The sequence below is a fragment of the Ranitomeya imitator genome, chromosome 2 (genome assembly GCF_032444005.1).
Source record: "Ranitomeya imitator isolate aRanImi1 chromosome 2, aRanImi1.pri, whole genome shotgun sequence".
Taxonomy (NCBI): domain Eukaryota; kingdom Metazoa; phylum Chordata; class Amphibia; order Anura; family Dendrobatidae; genus Ranitomeya; species Ranitomeya imitator.
The window spans coordinates 229,721,354-229,738,830 of record NC_091283.1 but is presented as its reverse complement, the minus strand read 5'-3'; the positions used below and the strand labels follow the sequence as shown (position 1 = coordinate 229,738,830).

Sequence of the window (17,477 nt, the reverse complement as noted above, 5' to 3'; positions counted from 1 at the left end):
TTGCACTAAGCACCTTCAACTTTTTTTAGGTGGTGTAAGCACGCTGACACTTTGTTTTTGATAAACCGCAACAGTTTTGGCACGAGGCACTTTGTATATTTAATTATAGAGGCAAGACAATATATATTTATATATATATATATATATATATATATATATATATATATATATATATATATATATTTATATATATATATATATATATATATATATATATATATATATATATATATATATATATATATATATATAATATATTATTGTGCAATATGCATAAGCCTGTCAATAAAATAATCATTATATACTGCTGCTAATATAGGGATGCGGTTTTCTTAGCAATAGATCTTGAGTGCACATGCCACTTTATTTATTTATTTTTTACTTTTATAGGGCTGGTTCCCATAAATATACATAAATATTTGGAAGGTGCTATAGTGTTATGCAGCTTTGTCCATTTCCTTTTTTCCTTGTGTTTTTTCCATCAGTAATTTCTTTGAAATTCCTTGTCTTGTTTTTAATGTTTTTTTGTTCAATAAAAATATTATGTTTTAAATATATTACATCTGCTTATGCCTCTTTTTCACCTATTATTGTTAGGGTGTTTTTTGGTATGATAATGTATATTTGGAGGTGGTGTGTCCACTTTTTGGATTTTGGTTATGTATAAAACCTATCAAAATTTCACAGAAAAATTACAAATCTTTAAAACATCATAATACATATAAATGACATAATAGATACAACAACTATTTACAAATAATGGAACATGAATTCATTTCTCCTATTCAGGCCATTTGGATATCTTGTTTCTAGATTATAAATCCAGAATGCCTCTCTGGTTAAGAGGCGTCTTTTTATATCTCCACCGCGCGGTGATTTTTTTATTTGTTCTATACCTTGGACTTTCATTGCTGATATATTTCCGGCGTGGTGGGTTATAAAGTGTTTTGCTACCATGGAAATATTGTGATTATTACCATTTCCTTTTAGTGTATCCCTCCAATGTTCGGATATGCGCGTCTTTGGTTTTCATGTGGTACAACCAACATATGTTAAATTACAGCTCTCACAATCTATTTTATAGACCACATTAGTCGTATGACAATTTATGAATTGCTTTATATTATACATTGATGAATTTTTCTTGTCATTGAAGGTTTTGCTTGTAAGCGCATGTTCACATGTGCTGCACGATGTGGTTCCGCACTTGTCGAAGCCATTGACTTCCAGCCATGTTCTCGATTTTAGGTTTTACATGCGTTTTGGTAATGATGGTGTGACCTTCTTTGCCTGGTAACTCCAGATCCAGGACTGAAATTTTTCCTATCACACCTGTGAGTGAATTTAATATTAAAACTGTTATTCATGTATTTAATGAAGTCCGGTATGGCAGACACATCTCCCCCCATATGATGAGCAGGTCATCGATGTATCTGCCATACCAGACCACGCCCCGGAATAAGGATTATCCACAGAATATATATATATATATATATATATATATTTGTGCTCCTATAAGGCCATAGTCAGATTGGCTAAAGACGGGGAATATTTAGCCCCCATCGGGACACCTGTCTTCTGTGGAAATACAGCATCAGCAAAAGAAAAAATACTGTGGGTTAGCATAAAAAAAACAACCTGCAAGAATTTTTTTTTAAAATCTTGTGAATATTGACTGTATTTTTCAATATGGAATTCCAAGGCTCTCATAGCCAGTTCGTCTGGTATGCATGTATACAGCGATATAACATCGCAGCATAGCCATGTGTATTGGCTTTGCCATGTTTTTTTGGAAAAAGTTTTCAGGACTTCCCTGGAGTCTTTAATATATCCTGGTAGTCTTACAATAAGTGGCTGCAGCAGTGTGTCTCCCCAGTCACACAAGCGCTCGTTCATGGATCCTGGACCTGAGACAATTGGTCTCATTGGTGGTATGCCGCTGGTTTTATGTACCTTAGGGAGTCCATACAGTATTGGCAATGTTGGATGCGATACTAATAAATAGTCCGCCTGGTTTTTATTTATGACTCCCACAATATTTGTTCTTTTGATGATGCTGTATTTCTACAGAAGACAGGTGTCCCGATGGGGCCTAAATATTCCCCGTCTTTGGCCAATCTGACTATGCCCTTTTGGGAGCACAAATATATATGTTCTTTGGATAATCCTTATTCCAGGGCATAGTCTGGTATGGCAGATACATCGATGACCTGCTCATCATATGGGGGGAGATGTGTCTGCCATACCGGACTTCGTTAAATACATGAAAAACAACAGTTTTAATATTAAATTCACTCACAGGTGTGATAGGAAACCTATTTCATTCCTGGATCTGGAGTTACCAGCCACAGAAGGTCACACCATCATTATCAAAACGCATGTAAAACCTATCAGTGGGAATACTGTCCTGCATGCTACAAGCAGCCACCCCAAACACACCAGGAAGTCGATACCAGTGGGGGAGTACACCAGACTAAAAAGAAATTGTAGCACAGCACATGATACGAATAAAGAATTTAAAGAACTGGAAATTAAATTAGGTGAAAGAAAATATCCCAGATGGTCTTTAAAAAGAGCAGAAAATATAGTGGGCAAAAAAGATAGAGAAAAGCATGTTAGCACCTAGGAGACAGGATAGGAAAATAAAAGATCACAGAAGAAAAAAAACATTCATCTGTCTACAATATAGCCCACAATTCAATCAAATAAAACATTATTAATAAATGCTTGCCAATTCTTTATGAGGACACTACACTATCCAATATATTAGGGGAGGGCATTAATGTGGTAGCTAGGAGAGCACCCACAATAGGAAACGTAATCTCCCCGGGACTATTTCTGACCAGGACCAAGTCGAGAACATGGCTGGAAGTCAAAGGCTTCTACAAGTGCGGAACCACATCGTGCAGCACATGTGAACATGCGCTTACAAGTAAAACCTTCACTGACCAGAAAAAATCATCAATGTATAATATAAAGCAATTCATAAATTGTCATACGACTAATGTGGTCTACAAAATAGATTGTGAGAGCTGTAATCTAACATATGTGGGTTGCACCACAAGAAAACTAAAGACGCGCATATCCGAACATTTGAGGGATACACTAAAAGGAAATAGTAATAATCCCAATATTTCCATGGTAGCAAAACACTTTATAACCCACCACGCCGGAAATATATCAGCAATGAAAGTCCAAGGTATCGAACAAATAAAAAAATCACCGCGCGGTGGAGATATAAAAAGATGCCTCTTAACCAGAGAGGCATTCTGGATTTATAATCTAGAAACAAGGTATCCAAATGGCCGCCTGAATAGGAGAAATGAATTCATGTTCCATTATTTGTAAATAGTTGTTGTATCTATTATGTCATTTATATCTATTATGAAGTTTTAAAGATTTGTAATTTTTCTGTGACATTTTGATGGGTGCAGACTCTGCAATTAATACCAGGTGATCAAATCAGCTGTGTAAGAGTAGATGGAACACCTTATAAGACCTAGAAGGTAGATGTAGGATTAAGCTGTGATAAAGATCTTAGTTGATCGAAACGCGTTGCAAATACCTTTCTTTTTCGCTGCCTATGCATCCATGATGTACAAGGATTCTTTGATTATGAAGTTTTAACTTGGAAAATAAAGACTTTGAATTTGAAGGAGCTGGAACTACCACTTCATTCCATATACTGTATACAGTGGTATTTGGGTGGTATTATGTTGGCAGTGAATATTGGTATATTTTGGTTTTTGGGCATTGTGTTGGTATTATGTAGGCACTGAATATTGATATGTTTTGGTATTATTTGGGCATTGTGTGTTGGTATTATTGAGTTGATATTATGTAGGCACTGAATATTGTTATATTTTGGTAATATTTGGGCACTGTACGGTGGTATTTGTTTGGTATTATATAGACACTGAATATTAGTATATTTTGGTATTGTTTCGGTCTGTATTTGGTATTATGTAGCACTAAATATTGGTATATTTTGGTAATACCGATGCCCCCGAGTGGAGGGGATAACTGATGTGACGGAGGGGTAATGCCCCTGAGAGGATGGGATAACTGATGTGACGGAGGGGAGATGCCCCCCGAGAGGATGGGATAACTGATGTGACGGAGGGGAGATGCCCCCGAGAGGATGGGGTATCTGATGTTTAGTTGGGGTGATGCCCCTGAGAGAAGTGGATAACTGACGTGTTAGAGGAGTTTTGCCCCTGAGAGGATGGGGTAACTGACATGTAGTTGGCGTGATGCCCCCGAGAGAAGTTGGATATCTGACGTGTAGGAAGAGTTTTGCCCTTGAGAGGGAGGAGTGGAGAACTGACGTGTAGGAGGAGCTATGCCCCGGAGATGAGTGTAAACTGACGTGTAGGAGGAGTTTTGCCCTCGAGAGGGAGGATAACGGATATGTAGGATGGATCACTGATGTGTAGGAGAAGGTATCTGATGTGTAGGAGGTGTGATGCCCCCAAAAGGATGAGATAACTGATGTGTAGGAAGGGTGATGCTCCCGTGATTAGGGGATAACTGATGTGACAGAGGTGAGATTCCCCCTAGAGGAGGGAGTAACTGATGTGACAGAGAGGGGAGATGACTCCGAGAGGAGGGGATAACTGATGTGTAGGAGGGGATAATTGATGTGTAGGAGCGATAATGGTCCAGTAGAGGAGGAAGTAACTGATGGATTGGATGGTTGATGCTCCCCAGAGGAGGGGATAACTGATGTGTGGGATTTGTCTTGCTCCCAAGAGGAAGCGATAACTGTGATGGAGTGGCGATGCCCCTAAGAGGAGGAAATAACTGATGTGTCGGAGGAGTAATGCCCCCTAGAAGATGAGATAACTGTGTAGTAGGGGTGATGCCCCCGAGAGGATGGGGGAACTGATGTGTAGGAGGTGTAATGCCCTTGAGAGGAGAGGCTAACTTATATCTAGCATGGTGTAACTGATGTGTAGGAGAATGCAACTGATATGTAGGAGATGTGATGCCCCTGAAAGGAGCAGGTAACTGATGTGTAGGAGGAGTGATGCTCCCAAGAGGGGGATAACTAATGTGTAGCAGCGGTGATGCTCCCAAGTGGATGCGATAGCTGATGTGACATAGGGCGATGACCCAGATAGGAGGGAATAATGGATTTGTAGGAGAGGCGATGCCACTGAGAGGAGGGAATAACTGATGTGTAGGAGGAGTGATGCTCCCAAGAGGAGGGAATAACTGATGTGTAGAGGGGGTGATGCTCCCAAAAGGAGGGAATAACTGATGTGTAGAGGGGGTGATGCTCCCAAGAGGAGGGGATAACTGATGTGTTGGATGGGTCATGCTCCCAAGAGGAGGCGATAACTGATGTGATGGAGGGGCGATGCCCCAGAGAGGAGGGGATGACTGATGTGTTGAAGGGGTGATGGCCCGGAGAGGAGGGAATAATTGATGTGACGGGGGGGTGATGCCCCTGAGAGGAGGGGATAACTGATGTGATGGAGGGGAGATTTCCCTGAGAGGAGGGGATAACTGATGGATAGGATGTAGGGATGTTCCCGAGAAGAGGGGATAACTGATGGTTACGAGGAGTGAAGCCCACGAGAGGAGGGGGTAATTGGTGTGTAGGAGGGGGCAATGCCCCCTGAGAGGAGGGGATAACTGATGTGTAGAAGGGGTGATGCTCCCAAGAGGAGGGGATAACTGACGTGTAGGAGGGTTGATGCTCCCAAGAAGAGGCGATGACTGATGTGACGTAGGGTCGATTACCCAGATAGGAGGGGATAATAGATGTGTAGGAGAGGCAATGCCAGTGAGAGGAGGGAATAACTGATGTGTAGGAGGAGTGATGCTCCCGAGAAGAAGGGATAACTGATGTGTAGGAGTGATGCCCCCAAGAGAAGGGGATGACTGATGTATAGGAGGGGCGATGCCCCAGAGAAGAGGGTATGACAGATGTGTAAGAGTGGCGATGCCCGTGAGAGGAGGGATTAACTAATGTGTCCGAGTAGTGATGTCCCTACATAACTGTGGCATAACTGTGTAGGAGGGCTAGTGTCCCCGAAGGATGGGGTAGCTGACGTCTGAGGAGTTATGCCTCCAAGAGGAGGGGATAACTGACCTGTAGGAGGAGTGATGCCCTTGAGAGGAGAGGATAACAGATATGTAGGATGGGGTAACTGATGTGTAAGAGAAGGTAACTGATGTGTAGTAGGAATGATACTCTCAAGACCAAGGAATAACTAATGTGTAGGAGGGGTAGTGCTCCCAAAAGGAGGGGATAACTGATCTGTAGGAGGGGTGATGCTGCCAAGAGGGCATAACTGATGTGTAGGAGTGATTGTCCCAAGAGGAGGGAAATAACTGATGTATGAGGAGTGATGCCCCTGAAATGAGGGGATAACTGATGTGTGGGAGGGGTGGATAACTTATGTGTAGGAGGGCCGATGCCCCTGAGAGGAGGGAGAATGATGCTCCCTAGAGGAGTGGAGAACTTATATATAGGAGGTAATTGATATGAAAGAGGCGTGATTTCCTCCGAGAGGATGGGATAACTGATGTGTAGGAGTAGTCATTGCTTCGAGAGAAGAGAATACAGGTCCTTCTCAAAAAATTAGCATATAGTGTTAAATTTCATTATTTACCATAATGTAATGATTACAATTAAACTTTCATATATTATAGATTCATTATCCACCAACTGAAATTTGTCAGGTCTTTTATTGTTTTAATACTGATGATTTTGGCATACAACTCCTGATAACCCAAAAAACCTGTCTCAATAAATTAGCATATTTCACCCATCCAATCAAATAAAAGTGTTTTTTAATAACAAACAAAAAAACCAACAAATAATAATGTTCAGTTATGCACTCAATACTTGGTCGGGAATCCTTTTGCAGAAATGACTGCTTCAATGCGGCGTGGCATGGAGGCAATCAGCCTGTGACACTGCTGAGATGTTATGGAGGCCCAGGATGCTTCAATAGCGGCCTTAAGCTCATCCAGAGTGTTGGGTCTTACGTCTCTCAACTTTCTCTTCACAATATCCCACAGATTCTCTATGGGGTTCAGGTCAGGAGAGTTGGCAGGCCAATTGAGCACAGTAATACCATGGTCAGTAAACCATTTACCAGTGGTTTTGGCACTGTGAGCAGGTGCCAGGTCGTGCTGAAAAATGAAATCTTCATCTCCATAAAGCATTTCAGCCGATGGAAGCATGAAGTGCTCCAAAATCTCCTGATAGCTAGCTGCATTGACCCTGCCCTTGATGAAACACAGTGGACCAACACCAGCAGCTGACATGGCACCCCACACCATCACTGACTGTGGGTACTTGACACTGGACTTCAGGCATTTTGGCATTTCCTTCTCCCCAGTCTTCCTCCAGACTCTGGCACCTTGATTTCCGAATGACATGCAAAATTTGCTTTCATCAGAAAAAAGTACTTGGGACCACTTAGCAACAGTCCAGTGCTGCTTCTCTGTAGCCCAGGTCAGGCGCCTCTGCCGCTGTTTATGGTTCAAAAGTGGCTTTACCTGGGGAATGCGGCACCTGTAGCCCATTTCCTGCACACGCCTGTGCACGGTGGCTCTGGATGTTTCCACACCAGACTCAGTCCACTGCTTCCTCAGGTTCCCCAAGGTCTGGAATCGGTCCTTCTCCACAATCTTCCTCAGTGTCCGGTCTCCTCTTCTCGTTGTACAGCGTTTTCTGCCACATTGTTTCCTTCCAACAGACTTACCATTGAGGTGCCTTGATACAGCACTCTGGGAACAGCCTATTTGTTGAGAAATTTCTTTCTGGGTCTTACCCTCTTGCTTGAGGGTGTCAATGATGGCCTTCTTGACATCTGTCAGGTCGCTAGTCTTACCCATGATGGGGGTTTTGAGTAATGAACCAGGCAGGGAGTTTATAAAAGCCTCAGGTATCTTTTGCATGTGTTTAGAGTTAATTAGTTGATTCAGAAGATTAGGGTAATAGGTCGTTTAGAGAACCTTTTCTTGATATGCTAATTTATTGAGACAGGTTTTTTGGGTTATCAGGAGTTGTATGCCAAAATCATCAGTATTAAAATAATAAAAGACCTGACAAATTTCAGTTGGTGGATAATGAATCTATAATATATGAAAGTTTAATTGTAATCATTACATTATGGTAAATAATGAAATTTAACACTATATGCTAATTTTTTGAGAAGGACCTGTAACTGATGTGACTGAGGACTGATGCCCCAGAAAGAAGGAATGAGGCATGTGTAGGAGTGTCAATGTCCCCGAGAAGGGAATAACTGATGTATTGAAGGGGCGATGCCCCTTAGAGGAGGGACTAACATGTGTTGGAGGCATGATGTCCCCTAGAGGAGGGAATAACTGAGGTGTAGTAGGGGTGATGCCCCTGAGAGAAGGGGATAACTGACATGTTGGAGGGGCGGTGCCCCCGAGGGTAAACGGATGTGTAGGAGGTATGGTGCCCTCAATAGGAGGGAACAACTGATGTGTAGGAGGGGTGACTGATGTGTCGAGGGGTAATGCTCCCGAGTAAAGGGGATAACCGATGTGTCGGTGGGGTGATGTCATCGAGAGGAGGGGATAACTGATGTGTAGGAGGGGTGATGCCCCCTTGAGGCGGGGATAACTGATGTGTAGAAGTGGGCGATTTCCTCCCCCCCCCCCCCTGAGAGGAGAGGATAACCAGGGGACGTAATGGAACAAAGAACCTAATATAGGAAATTATTGGGAGGCTTCCTAGCCTTTTTCTTCTCTCATTGTAGATTGATGTCATTTTACAAAAGGAATTTCATGCTACAGTACCTATCTTTTTCACCCCGTGGACTCAGAGCAGTATTTTGTTGTATATAGTTTGTATATTAAGCACTCTTGTGATGCTGTCCTTCTTTCCTCTTGTCCTTCTTTTCTCCACCCTTAGCGTTAGCTTTGGATTAGGATTAGCTTTGAGTTTATGGTTTTTTCAAAAGTGTAAAAAAATAATGATGATGTTATGACGACTAGTGTTAAGCGCAAGTGCGCGGGACTTGAATTTGCATCGGAGTCGCTCAATCACGTGATGCTTCAGGCGTGTGGCGTTCCACTCCACCGTAGTGGAGATTATGATGGGTTATCAGGTGAGTGGAGGTCCGACACTGTAACATGCCGGATGTAATCACATGGAGCAGAGCTGCCCTGCGTCACCAGCACATTGTGTAGCAGTCACTGTCGAGCACTGCAGAACAGTTCATGTACTCTCACCATACAGCCACTTAACGATGAAAAAACTGATGGTATTTTACTTCAAACTACATTAAACTATTTGTATATATTTTTTTCTTTTAGGTGTCGAAAGTGGAAGAATTTAAATACAGCCAGAGTACAAAGGATTGCCTACATGCCAAGTATAACACATGCACGTGTGCCACCGTTGTGGGAGATGACCAGTGGGGTCACTTGCAGCTGGACGCCACATCACTATATCTGCTGTTTCTGGCACAGATGACGACCTCTGGTATATATCATACACTAGCTGAAGAACCCGGCGTTGCCTGGGCATAGTAAATATCTGTCGTTAGTTATAGCACCTCACTTCTCTTATTTTTCCCATCACGCCTCTCATTTTCCCCCTTACATTTCTCATTTTCCCCCTCACTCCTCTTATTTTCCCCCTCACTCCTCTCATTCCCCCCTAACACTTGTCATTTCGACCTCACATCTCTCATTTTCCGACCACTCCACTATTTTCCCTCACTCCTCTCATTTTGCACTCACACCTTTTCATTTTCACCTCACACCTCTCATTTTCACCTCACACCTCTCATTTTCCCCTCAGTATATACATGTTTGTCATCTCCCTTACATATAGTATACACCTGTATGTCATCTCCTGTATATAGTATATACCTGTATGTCATCTCCCCTGTATATAGTATATACCTGTATGTCATCTCCATTGTAAATAGTATATACCTGCTGTATGTCATCTCCTTCTGTATCTTGTATATACCTATTTGTCATCTCCTCCTGTGTATAGTATATACCTGTATGTCATCTCTTCTGTATATAGTATATACCTGTATGTCATCTCCTCCTATATAGTATATACCTGTATGTTATCTCCCCTGTATATAGTATATGCCTGCTGTATGTCATCTCCTGTATATTGTATATACCTATTTGCCTTCTCCTCTGTTATGATCTGGTGGTTTAGGAACAACATGAGACAAGCTCTGAAGGAGGTGGTATCTGTACTGACCGCAGACCCTGAACCTAGCAGCGCAACTAGAAATAGCCGTGGGGGGTACCTGACGCTCCCTAGACCCCTCGGCACAGCCTAAGATCTAACTTCCCCTAAAGATGGAAACAGGAAACCTATCTTGCCTCAGAGAAAATCCCCAGAGGAAACATAGCCCCCCACAAATATTGACGGTGAGAGGAGGGGAAAATAACATACGCAGAGATGAAATCAGATTTTAGCATAGGAGGCCAGTCTAGCTTGATAGATAGGACAGGAAAGGATACTGTGCGGTCAGTATAAAAACTACAAAACAATCCACACAGAGTTTACAAAATCTCCACACCTGACTAAAGGTGTGGAGGGAAAATCTGCTTCCCAGAGCTTCCAGCTGACAGAAAAAATCCATAATGACAAGCTGGACAAAAATAGAATGCACAGAACAATAAGTCCACAACATGTGGACTGAAATGAGCAAAGCCAGAACTTATCTTTGCAGAACTGGTCAGGAAACCAGGAGAATCCAAGCAGAGATGTGAATCCAGCCTGAAAACATTGGCAAGTGGCATAGGCTGAAGACTAGAGCCAGGTTAAATAGCAGAGCCAGGAGAGATGATTAGTGAAAGCAGCTGCTAAAGCTAAACCCAAGGAGCGGCAGTTCCACTCAAAACCACCAGAGGGAGCCCAAGAACGGAATTCACAACACTCCTCCTATAAATAGTATATACCTGTATGTCATCTCCTCCTATCTACTATATAATTGTCTATGGGTCACTTCCGTCTGTCTGTCTGTCTTAGATATTCATTGGTTGCGGTCTCTGTCTGTCATTGAAATCCAAGTCGCTGATTGGTCGTGGCAAAACGCCTACGACCAATCAGCGACGGGCACAGTCCGGCCGCAAAATGGCCACTCCTTCCTCCCCGCAGTCAGCGCCCGCTCCATAATCCCCTCCAGTCAGCCCTCACACAGGGTTAATGGCTGCGTTACACCGTGTTATGCCGCGGTGTAACGGACTCCGTTAGCGCTGCTATTAACCCTGTGTGAGCAACTTTTTTACTGTTGATGCTGCCTATGCTGCATCAATAGTAAAAATTATATTAAAAATAATAAAAAAATTAAAAAATCGTTATATACTCACCGTCCGTCGGCCCCTCGGATCGCGACGTTCCGGTGACCGCTCCATGCATTGTGATCTCGAGAGACCACTACGTCATCATCTCGCGAGACCGCAAGGCACCGCGCGACCAATCGGCGACATTGCAGTGGGATTTATGTCCTGCTTCGCTGATTGCTCACGCCCAACCGGCGCGACCAATCAGTGACATTGCCGCGGGATTTAAATCCCGCTTCGCTGATTGGTCACGCCCAGCCGACATTGGCGCGGGATTTAATTCCCGCTTCACTGATTGCTCGCGCCCAATCAGCGACATTGGCGCGGGATTTAAATCCCGCTTCGTTGACTGGTCGCGCAAATAAAAAATTATATACTCCCCTTCCGCCGCCATTCCCGCTCTTCGCGACGCTCCGGTGACTGCTCCATGCAAGCGGCAGGTTCCCGTACTAAGGATGGTATGCGAGAAGGACCTGCCTTGATGTCACGGTCATGTGACCGCAACGTCATCACAGGTCCTGTGAGAAGGACCTGCCATGATGTCACGGTCATGTTACCGCGACATCATCACAGGTCCTGCGCTCATACCAACCCTGGGACCGGAAGCTGCCGCTTGCATGGAGCGGTCACCGGAGCGTCCCGAGGAGCGGGAAAGGCGGTGGAAGGTGAGTATATAATGATTTTGATAATGACTTCAACGGGTCTTCGGAAGGTGAGTATATGTTTATTTTTTATTTTAAGTCTGTATACTACGTGGCTCTGTGCTGTATACTCCGTCACTGTGCCATATACTACGTGGCTGGGCAATATACTACGTGGCTGGGCAATAAACTATGTGGCTGGGCAATATACTACGTGGCTGGGCAATATACTACGTGGCTGGGCAATATACTACGTGGCTGGGCAATATACTACGTGGCTGGGCAATATACTATGTGGCTGGGCAATACACTATGTGGCTGGGCAATACACTATGTGGCTGGGCAATACACTATGTGGCTGGGCAATGCACTATGTGGCTGGGCAATGCACTATGTGGCTGGGCAATATACTACGTGGCTGGGCAATATACTACGTGGCTGGGCAATATACTACGTGGCTGGGCAATATACTACGTGGCTGGGCAATATACTACGTGGCTGGGCAATATACTACGTGGCTGGGCAATATACTACGTGGCTGGGCAATATACTACGTGGCTGGGCAATATACTACGTGGCTGGGCAATATACTACGTGGCTGGGCAATATACTACGTGGCTGGGCAATATACTACGTGGCTGGGCAATATACTACGTGGCTGGGCAATATACTACGTGGCTGGGCAATATACTACGTGGCTGGGCAATATACTACGTGGCTGGGCAATATACTACGTGGCTGGGCAATATACTACGTGGCTGGGCAATATACTACGTGGCTGGGCAATATACTACGTGGCTGGGCAATATACTACGTGGCTGGGCAATATACTACGTGGCTGGGCAATATACTACGTGGCTGGGCAATATACTACGTGGCTGGGCAATATACTACGTGGCTGGGCAATATACTACGTGGCTGGGCAATATACTACGTGGCTGGGCAATATACTACGTGGCTGGGCAATATACTACGTGGCTGGGCAATATACTACGTGGCTGGGCAATATACTACGTGGCTGGGCAATATACTACGTGGCTGGGCAATATACTACGTGGCTGGGCAATATACTACGTGGCTGGGCAATATACTACGTGGCTGGGCAATATACTACGTGGCTGGGCAATACACTATGTGGCTGGGCAATACACTATGTGGCTGGGCAATACACTATGTGGCTGGGCAATACACTATGTGGCTGGGCAATACACTATGTGGCTGGGCAATACACTATGTGGCTGGGCAATACACTATGTGGCTGGGCAATACACTATGTGGCTGGGCAATACACTATGTGGCTGGGCAATACACTATGTGGCTGGGCAATACACTATGTGGCTGGGCAATACACTATGTGGCTGGGCAATACACTATGTGGCTGGGCAATACACTATGTGGCTGGGCAATACACTATGTGGCTGGGCAATACACTATGTGGCTGGGCAATACACTATGTGGCTGGGCAATACACTATGTGGCTGGGCAATACACTATGTGGCTGGGCAATACACTATGTGGCTGGGCAATACACTATGTGGCTGGGCAATACACTATGTGGCTGGGCAATACACTATGTGGCTGGGCAATATACTATGTGGCTGGGCAATATACTATGTGGCTGGGCAATATACTATGTGGCTGGGCAATATACTATGTGGCTGGGCAATATACTATGTGGCTGGGCAATATACTATGTGGCTGGGCAATATACTATGTGGCTGGGCAATATACTATGTGGCTGGGCAATATACTATGTGGCTGGGCAATATACTATGTGGCTGGGCAATATACTATGTGGCTGGGCAATATACTATGTGGCTGGGCAATATACTATGTGGCTGGGCAATATACTATGTGGCTGGGCAATATACTATGTGGCTGGGCAATATACTATGTGGCTGGGCAATATACTATGTGGCTGGGCAATATACTATGTGGCTGGGCAATATACTATGTGGCTGGGCAATATACTATGTGGCTGGGCAATATACTATGTGGCTGGGCAATATACTATGTGGCTGGGCAATATACTATGTGGCTGGGCAATATACTATGTGGCTGGGCAATATACTATGTGGCTGGGCAATATACTATGTGGCTGGGCAATATACTATGTGGCTGGGCAATATACTATGTGGCTGGGCAATATACTATGTGGCTGGGCAATATACTAAGTGGCTGGGCAATATACTAAGTGGCTGGGCAATATACTACGTGGCTGGGCAATATACTACGTGGCTGGGCAATATACTACGTGGCTGGGCAATATACTACGTGGCTGGGCAATATACTACGTGGCTGGGCAATATACTACGTGGCTGGGCAATATACTACGTGGCTGGGCAATATACTACGTGGCTGGGCAATATACTACGTGGCTGGGCAATATACTACGTGGCTGGGCAATATACTACGTGGCTGGGCAATATACTACGTGGCTGGGCAATATACTACGTGGCTGGGCAATATACTACGTGGCTGGGCAATATACTACGTGGCTGGGCAATATACTACGTGGCTGGGCAATATACTACGTGGCTGGGCAATATACTACGTGGCTGGGCAATATACTACGTGGCTGGGCAATATACTACGTGGCTGGGCAATATACTACGTGGCTGGGCAATATACTACGTGGCTGGGCAATATACTACGTGGCTGGGCAATATACTACGTGGCTGGGCAATATACTACGTGGCTGGGCAATATACTACGTGGCTGGGCAATATACTACGTGGCTGGGCAATATACTACGTGGCTGGGCAATATACTACGTGGCTGGGCAATATACTACGTGGCTGGGCAATATACTACGTGGCTGGGCAATATACTACGTGGCTGGGCAATATACTACGTGGCTGGGCAATATACTACGTGGCTGGGCAATATACTACGTGGCTGGGCAATATACTACGTGGCTGGGCAATATACTACGTGGCTGGGCAATATACTACGTGGCTGGGCAATATACTACGTGGCTGGGCAATATACTACGTGGCTGGGCAATATACTACGTGGCTGGGCAATATACTACGTGGCTGGGCAATATACTACGTGGCTGGGCAATATACTACGTGGCTGGGCAATATACTACGTGGCTGGGCAATATACTACGTGGCTGGGCAATATACTACGTGGCTGGGCAATATACTACGTGGCTGGGCAATATACTACGTGGCTGGGCAATATACTACGTGGCTGGGCAATATACTACGTGGCTGGGCAATATACTACGTGGCTGGGCAATATACTACGTGGCTGGGCAATATACTACGTGGCTGGGCAATATACTACGTGGCTGGGCAATATACTACGTGGCTGGGCAATATACTACGTGGCTGGGCAATATACTACGTGGCTGGGCAATATACTACGTGGCTGGGCAATATACTACGTGGCTGGGCAATATACTACGTGGCTGGGCAGTATACTACGTGGCTGGGCAGTATACTACGTGGCTGGGCAGTATACTACGTGGCTGGGCAGTATACTACGTGGCTGGGCAGTATACTACGTGGCTGGGCAGTATACTACGTGGCTGGGCAGTATACTACGTGGCTGGGCAGTATACTACGTGGCTGGGCAGTATACTACGTGGCTGGGCAGTATACTACGTGGCTGGGCAGTATACTACGTGGCTGGGCAGTATACTACGTGGCTGGGCAGTATACTACGTGGCTGGGCAGTATACTACGTGGCTGGGCAGTATACTACGTGGCTGGGCAGTATACTACGTGGCTGGGCAGTATACTACGTGGCTGGGCAGTATACTACGTGGCTGGGCAGTATACTATGTGGCTGGGCAGTATACTATGTGGCTGGGCAGTATACTATGTGGCTGGGCAGTATACTATGTGGCTGGGCAGTATACTATGTGGCTGGGCAGTATACTATGTGGCTGGGCAGTATACTATGTGGCTGGGCAGTATACTATGTGGCTGGGCAGTATACTATGTGGCTGGGCAGTATACTATGTGGCTGGGCAGTATACTATGTGGCTGGGCAGTATACTATGTGGCTGGGCAGTATACTATGTGGCTGGGCAGTATACTATGTGGCTGGGCAGTATACTATGTGGCTGGGCAGTATACTATGTGGCTGGGCAGTATACTATGTGGCTGGGCAGTATACTATGTGGCTGGGCAGTATACTATGTGGCTGGGCAGTATACTATGTGGCTGGGCAGTATACTATGTGGCTGGGCAGTATACTATGTGGCTGGGCAGTATACTATGTGGCTGGGCAGTATACTATGTGGCTGGGCAGTATACTATGTGGCTGGGCAGTATACTATGTGGCTGGGCAGTATACTATGTGGCTGGGCAGTATACTATGTGGCTGGGCAGTATACTATGTGGCTGGGCAGTATACTATGTGGCTGGGCAGTATACTATGTGGCTGGGCAGTATACTATGTGGCTGGGCAGTATACTATGTGGCTGGGCAGTATACTATGTGGCTGGGCAGTATACTATGTGGCTGGGCAGTATACTATGTGGCTGGGCAGTATACTATGTGGCTGGGCAGTATACTATGTGGCTGGGCAGTATACTATGTGGCTGGGCAGTATACTATGTGGCTGGGCAGTATACTATGTGGCTGGGCAGTATACTATGTGGCTGGGCAATATACTATGTGGCTGGGCAATATACTATGTGGCTGGGCAATATACTATGTGGCTGGGCAATATACTATGTGGCTGGGCAATATACTATGTGGCTGGGCAATATACTATGTGGCTGGGCAATATACTATGTGGCTGGGCAATATACTATGTGGCTGGGCAATATACTATGTGGCTGGGCAATATACTATGTGGCTGGGCAATATACTATGTGGCTGGGCAATATACTATGTGGCTGGGCAATATACTATGTGGCTGGGCAATATACTATGTGGCTGGGCAATATACTATGTGGCTGGGCAATATACTATGTGGCTGGGCAATATACTATGTGGCTGGGCAATATACTATGTGGCTGGGCAATATACTATGTGGCTGGGCAATATACTATGTGGCTGGGCAATATACTATGTGGCTGGGCAATATACTATGTGGCTGGGCAATATACTACGTGGACATGCATATTCTAGAATACCCTGTGCGTTAGAATCGGGCCACCATCTAATATATAGTATATACCTGTACTTCATGTCATCTCCCCTGTATATAGTATACACCTGCTGTATGTCATCTCCTCCTGTATATACCTATGTGTCATCTCCTCTTTTTTATAGTATATACCTGTATGTCCTTTCCTCCTGTATATAGTTATAGTATATACATGTGTGTCATCTCCTGTATATAGCATATACCTGTATGTCATCTCCTCCTGTATATAGTGTATATCTGTATGTCATCTCCTCCTGTATATAGTATATACGTGTTATCTCCTCCTGTGTATAGTATATGCCTGTGTCATCTCCCCTGTATATAGTATATACCTGTGTATCATCTATATACAGTATATACCTGTATGTCATCTCCACTGTTTATAGTATATACCTCTGTCATCTGCTC

General features: G+C 44.8%; 1 protein-coding gene across 4 annotated transcripts in view; it reads left to right on the top strand.

The window, feature by feature from the left end:
• Window positions 1-17,477, top strand: part of PHKA1 (phosphorylase kinase regulatory subunit alpha 1) — a 452,411-nt gene that overhangs the window by 43,158 nt on the left and 391,776 nt on the right. For all 4 annotated transcript variants that reach the window (XM_069748675.1, XM_069748674.1, XM_069748673.1 and 1 more), the window contains exon 4: window positions 9,313-9,481. In XM_069748675.1, coding sequence (XP_069604776.1) covers window positions 9,313-9,481 — 169 coding nt within the window. The remainder of the gene's footprint in view (window positions 1-9,312; window positions 9,482-17,477) is intronic.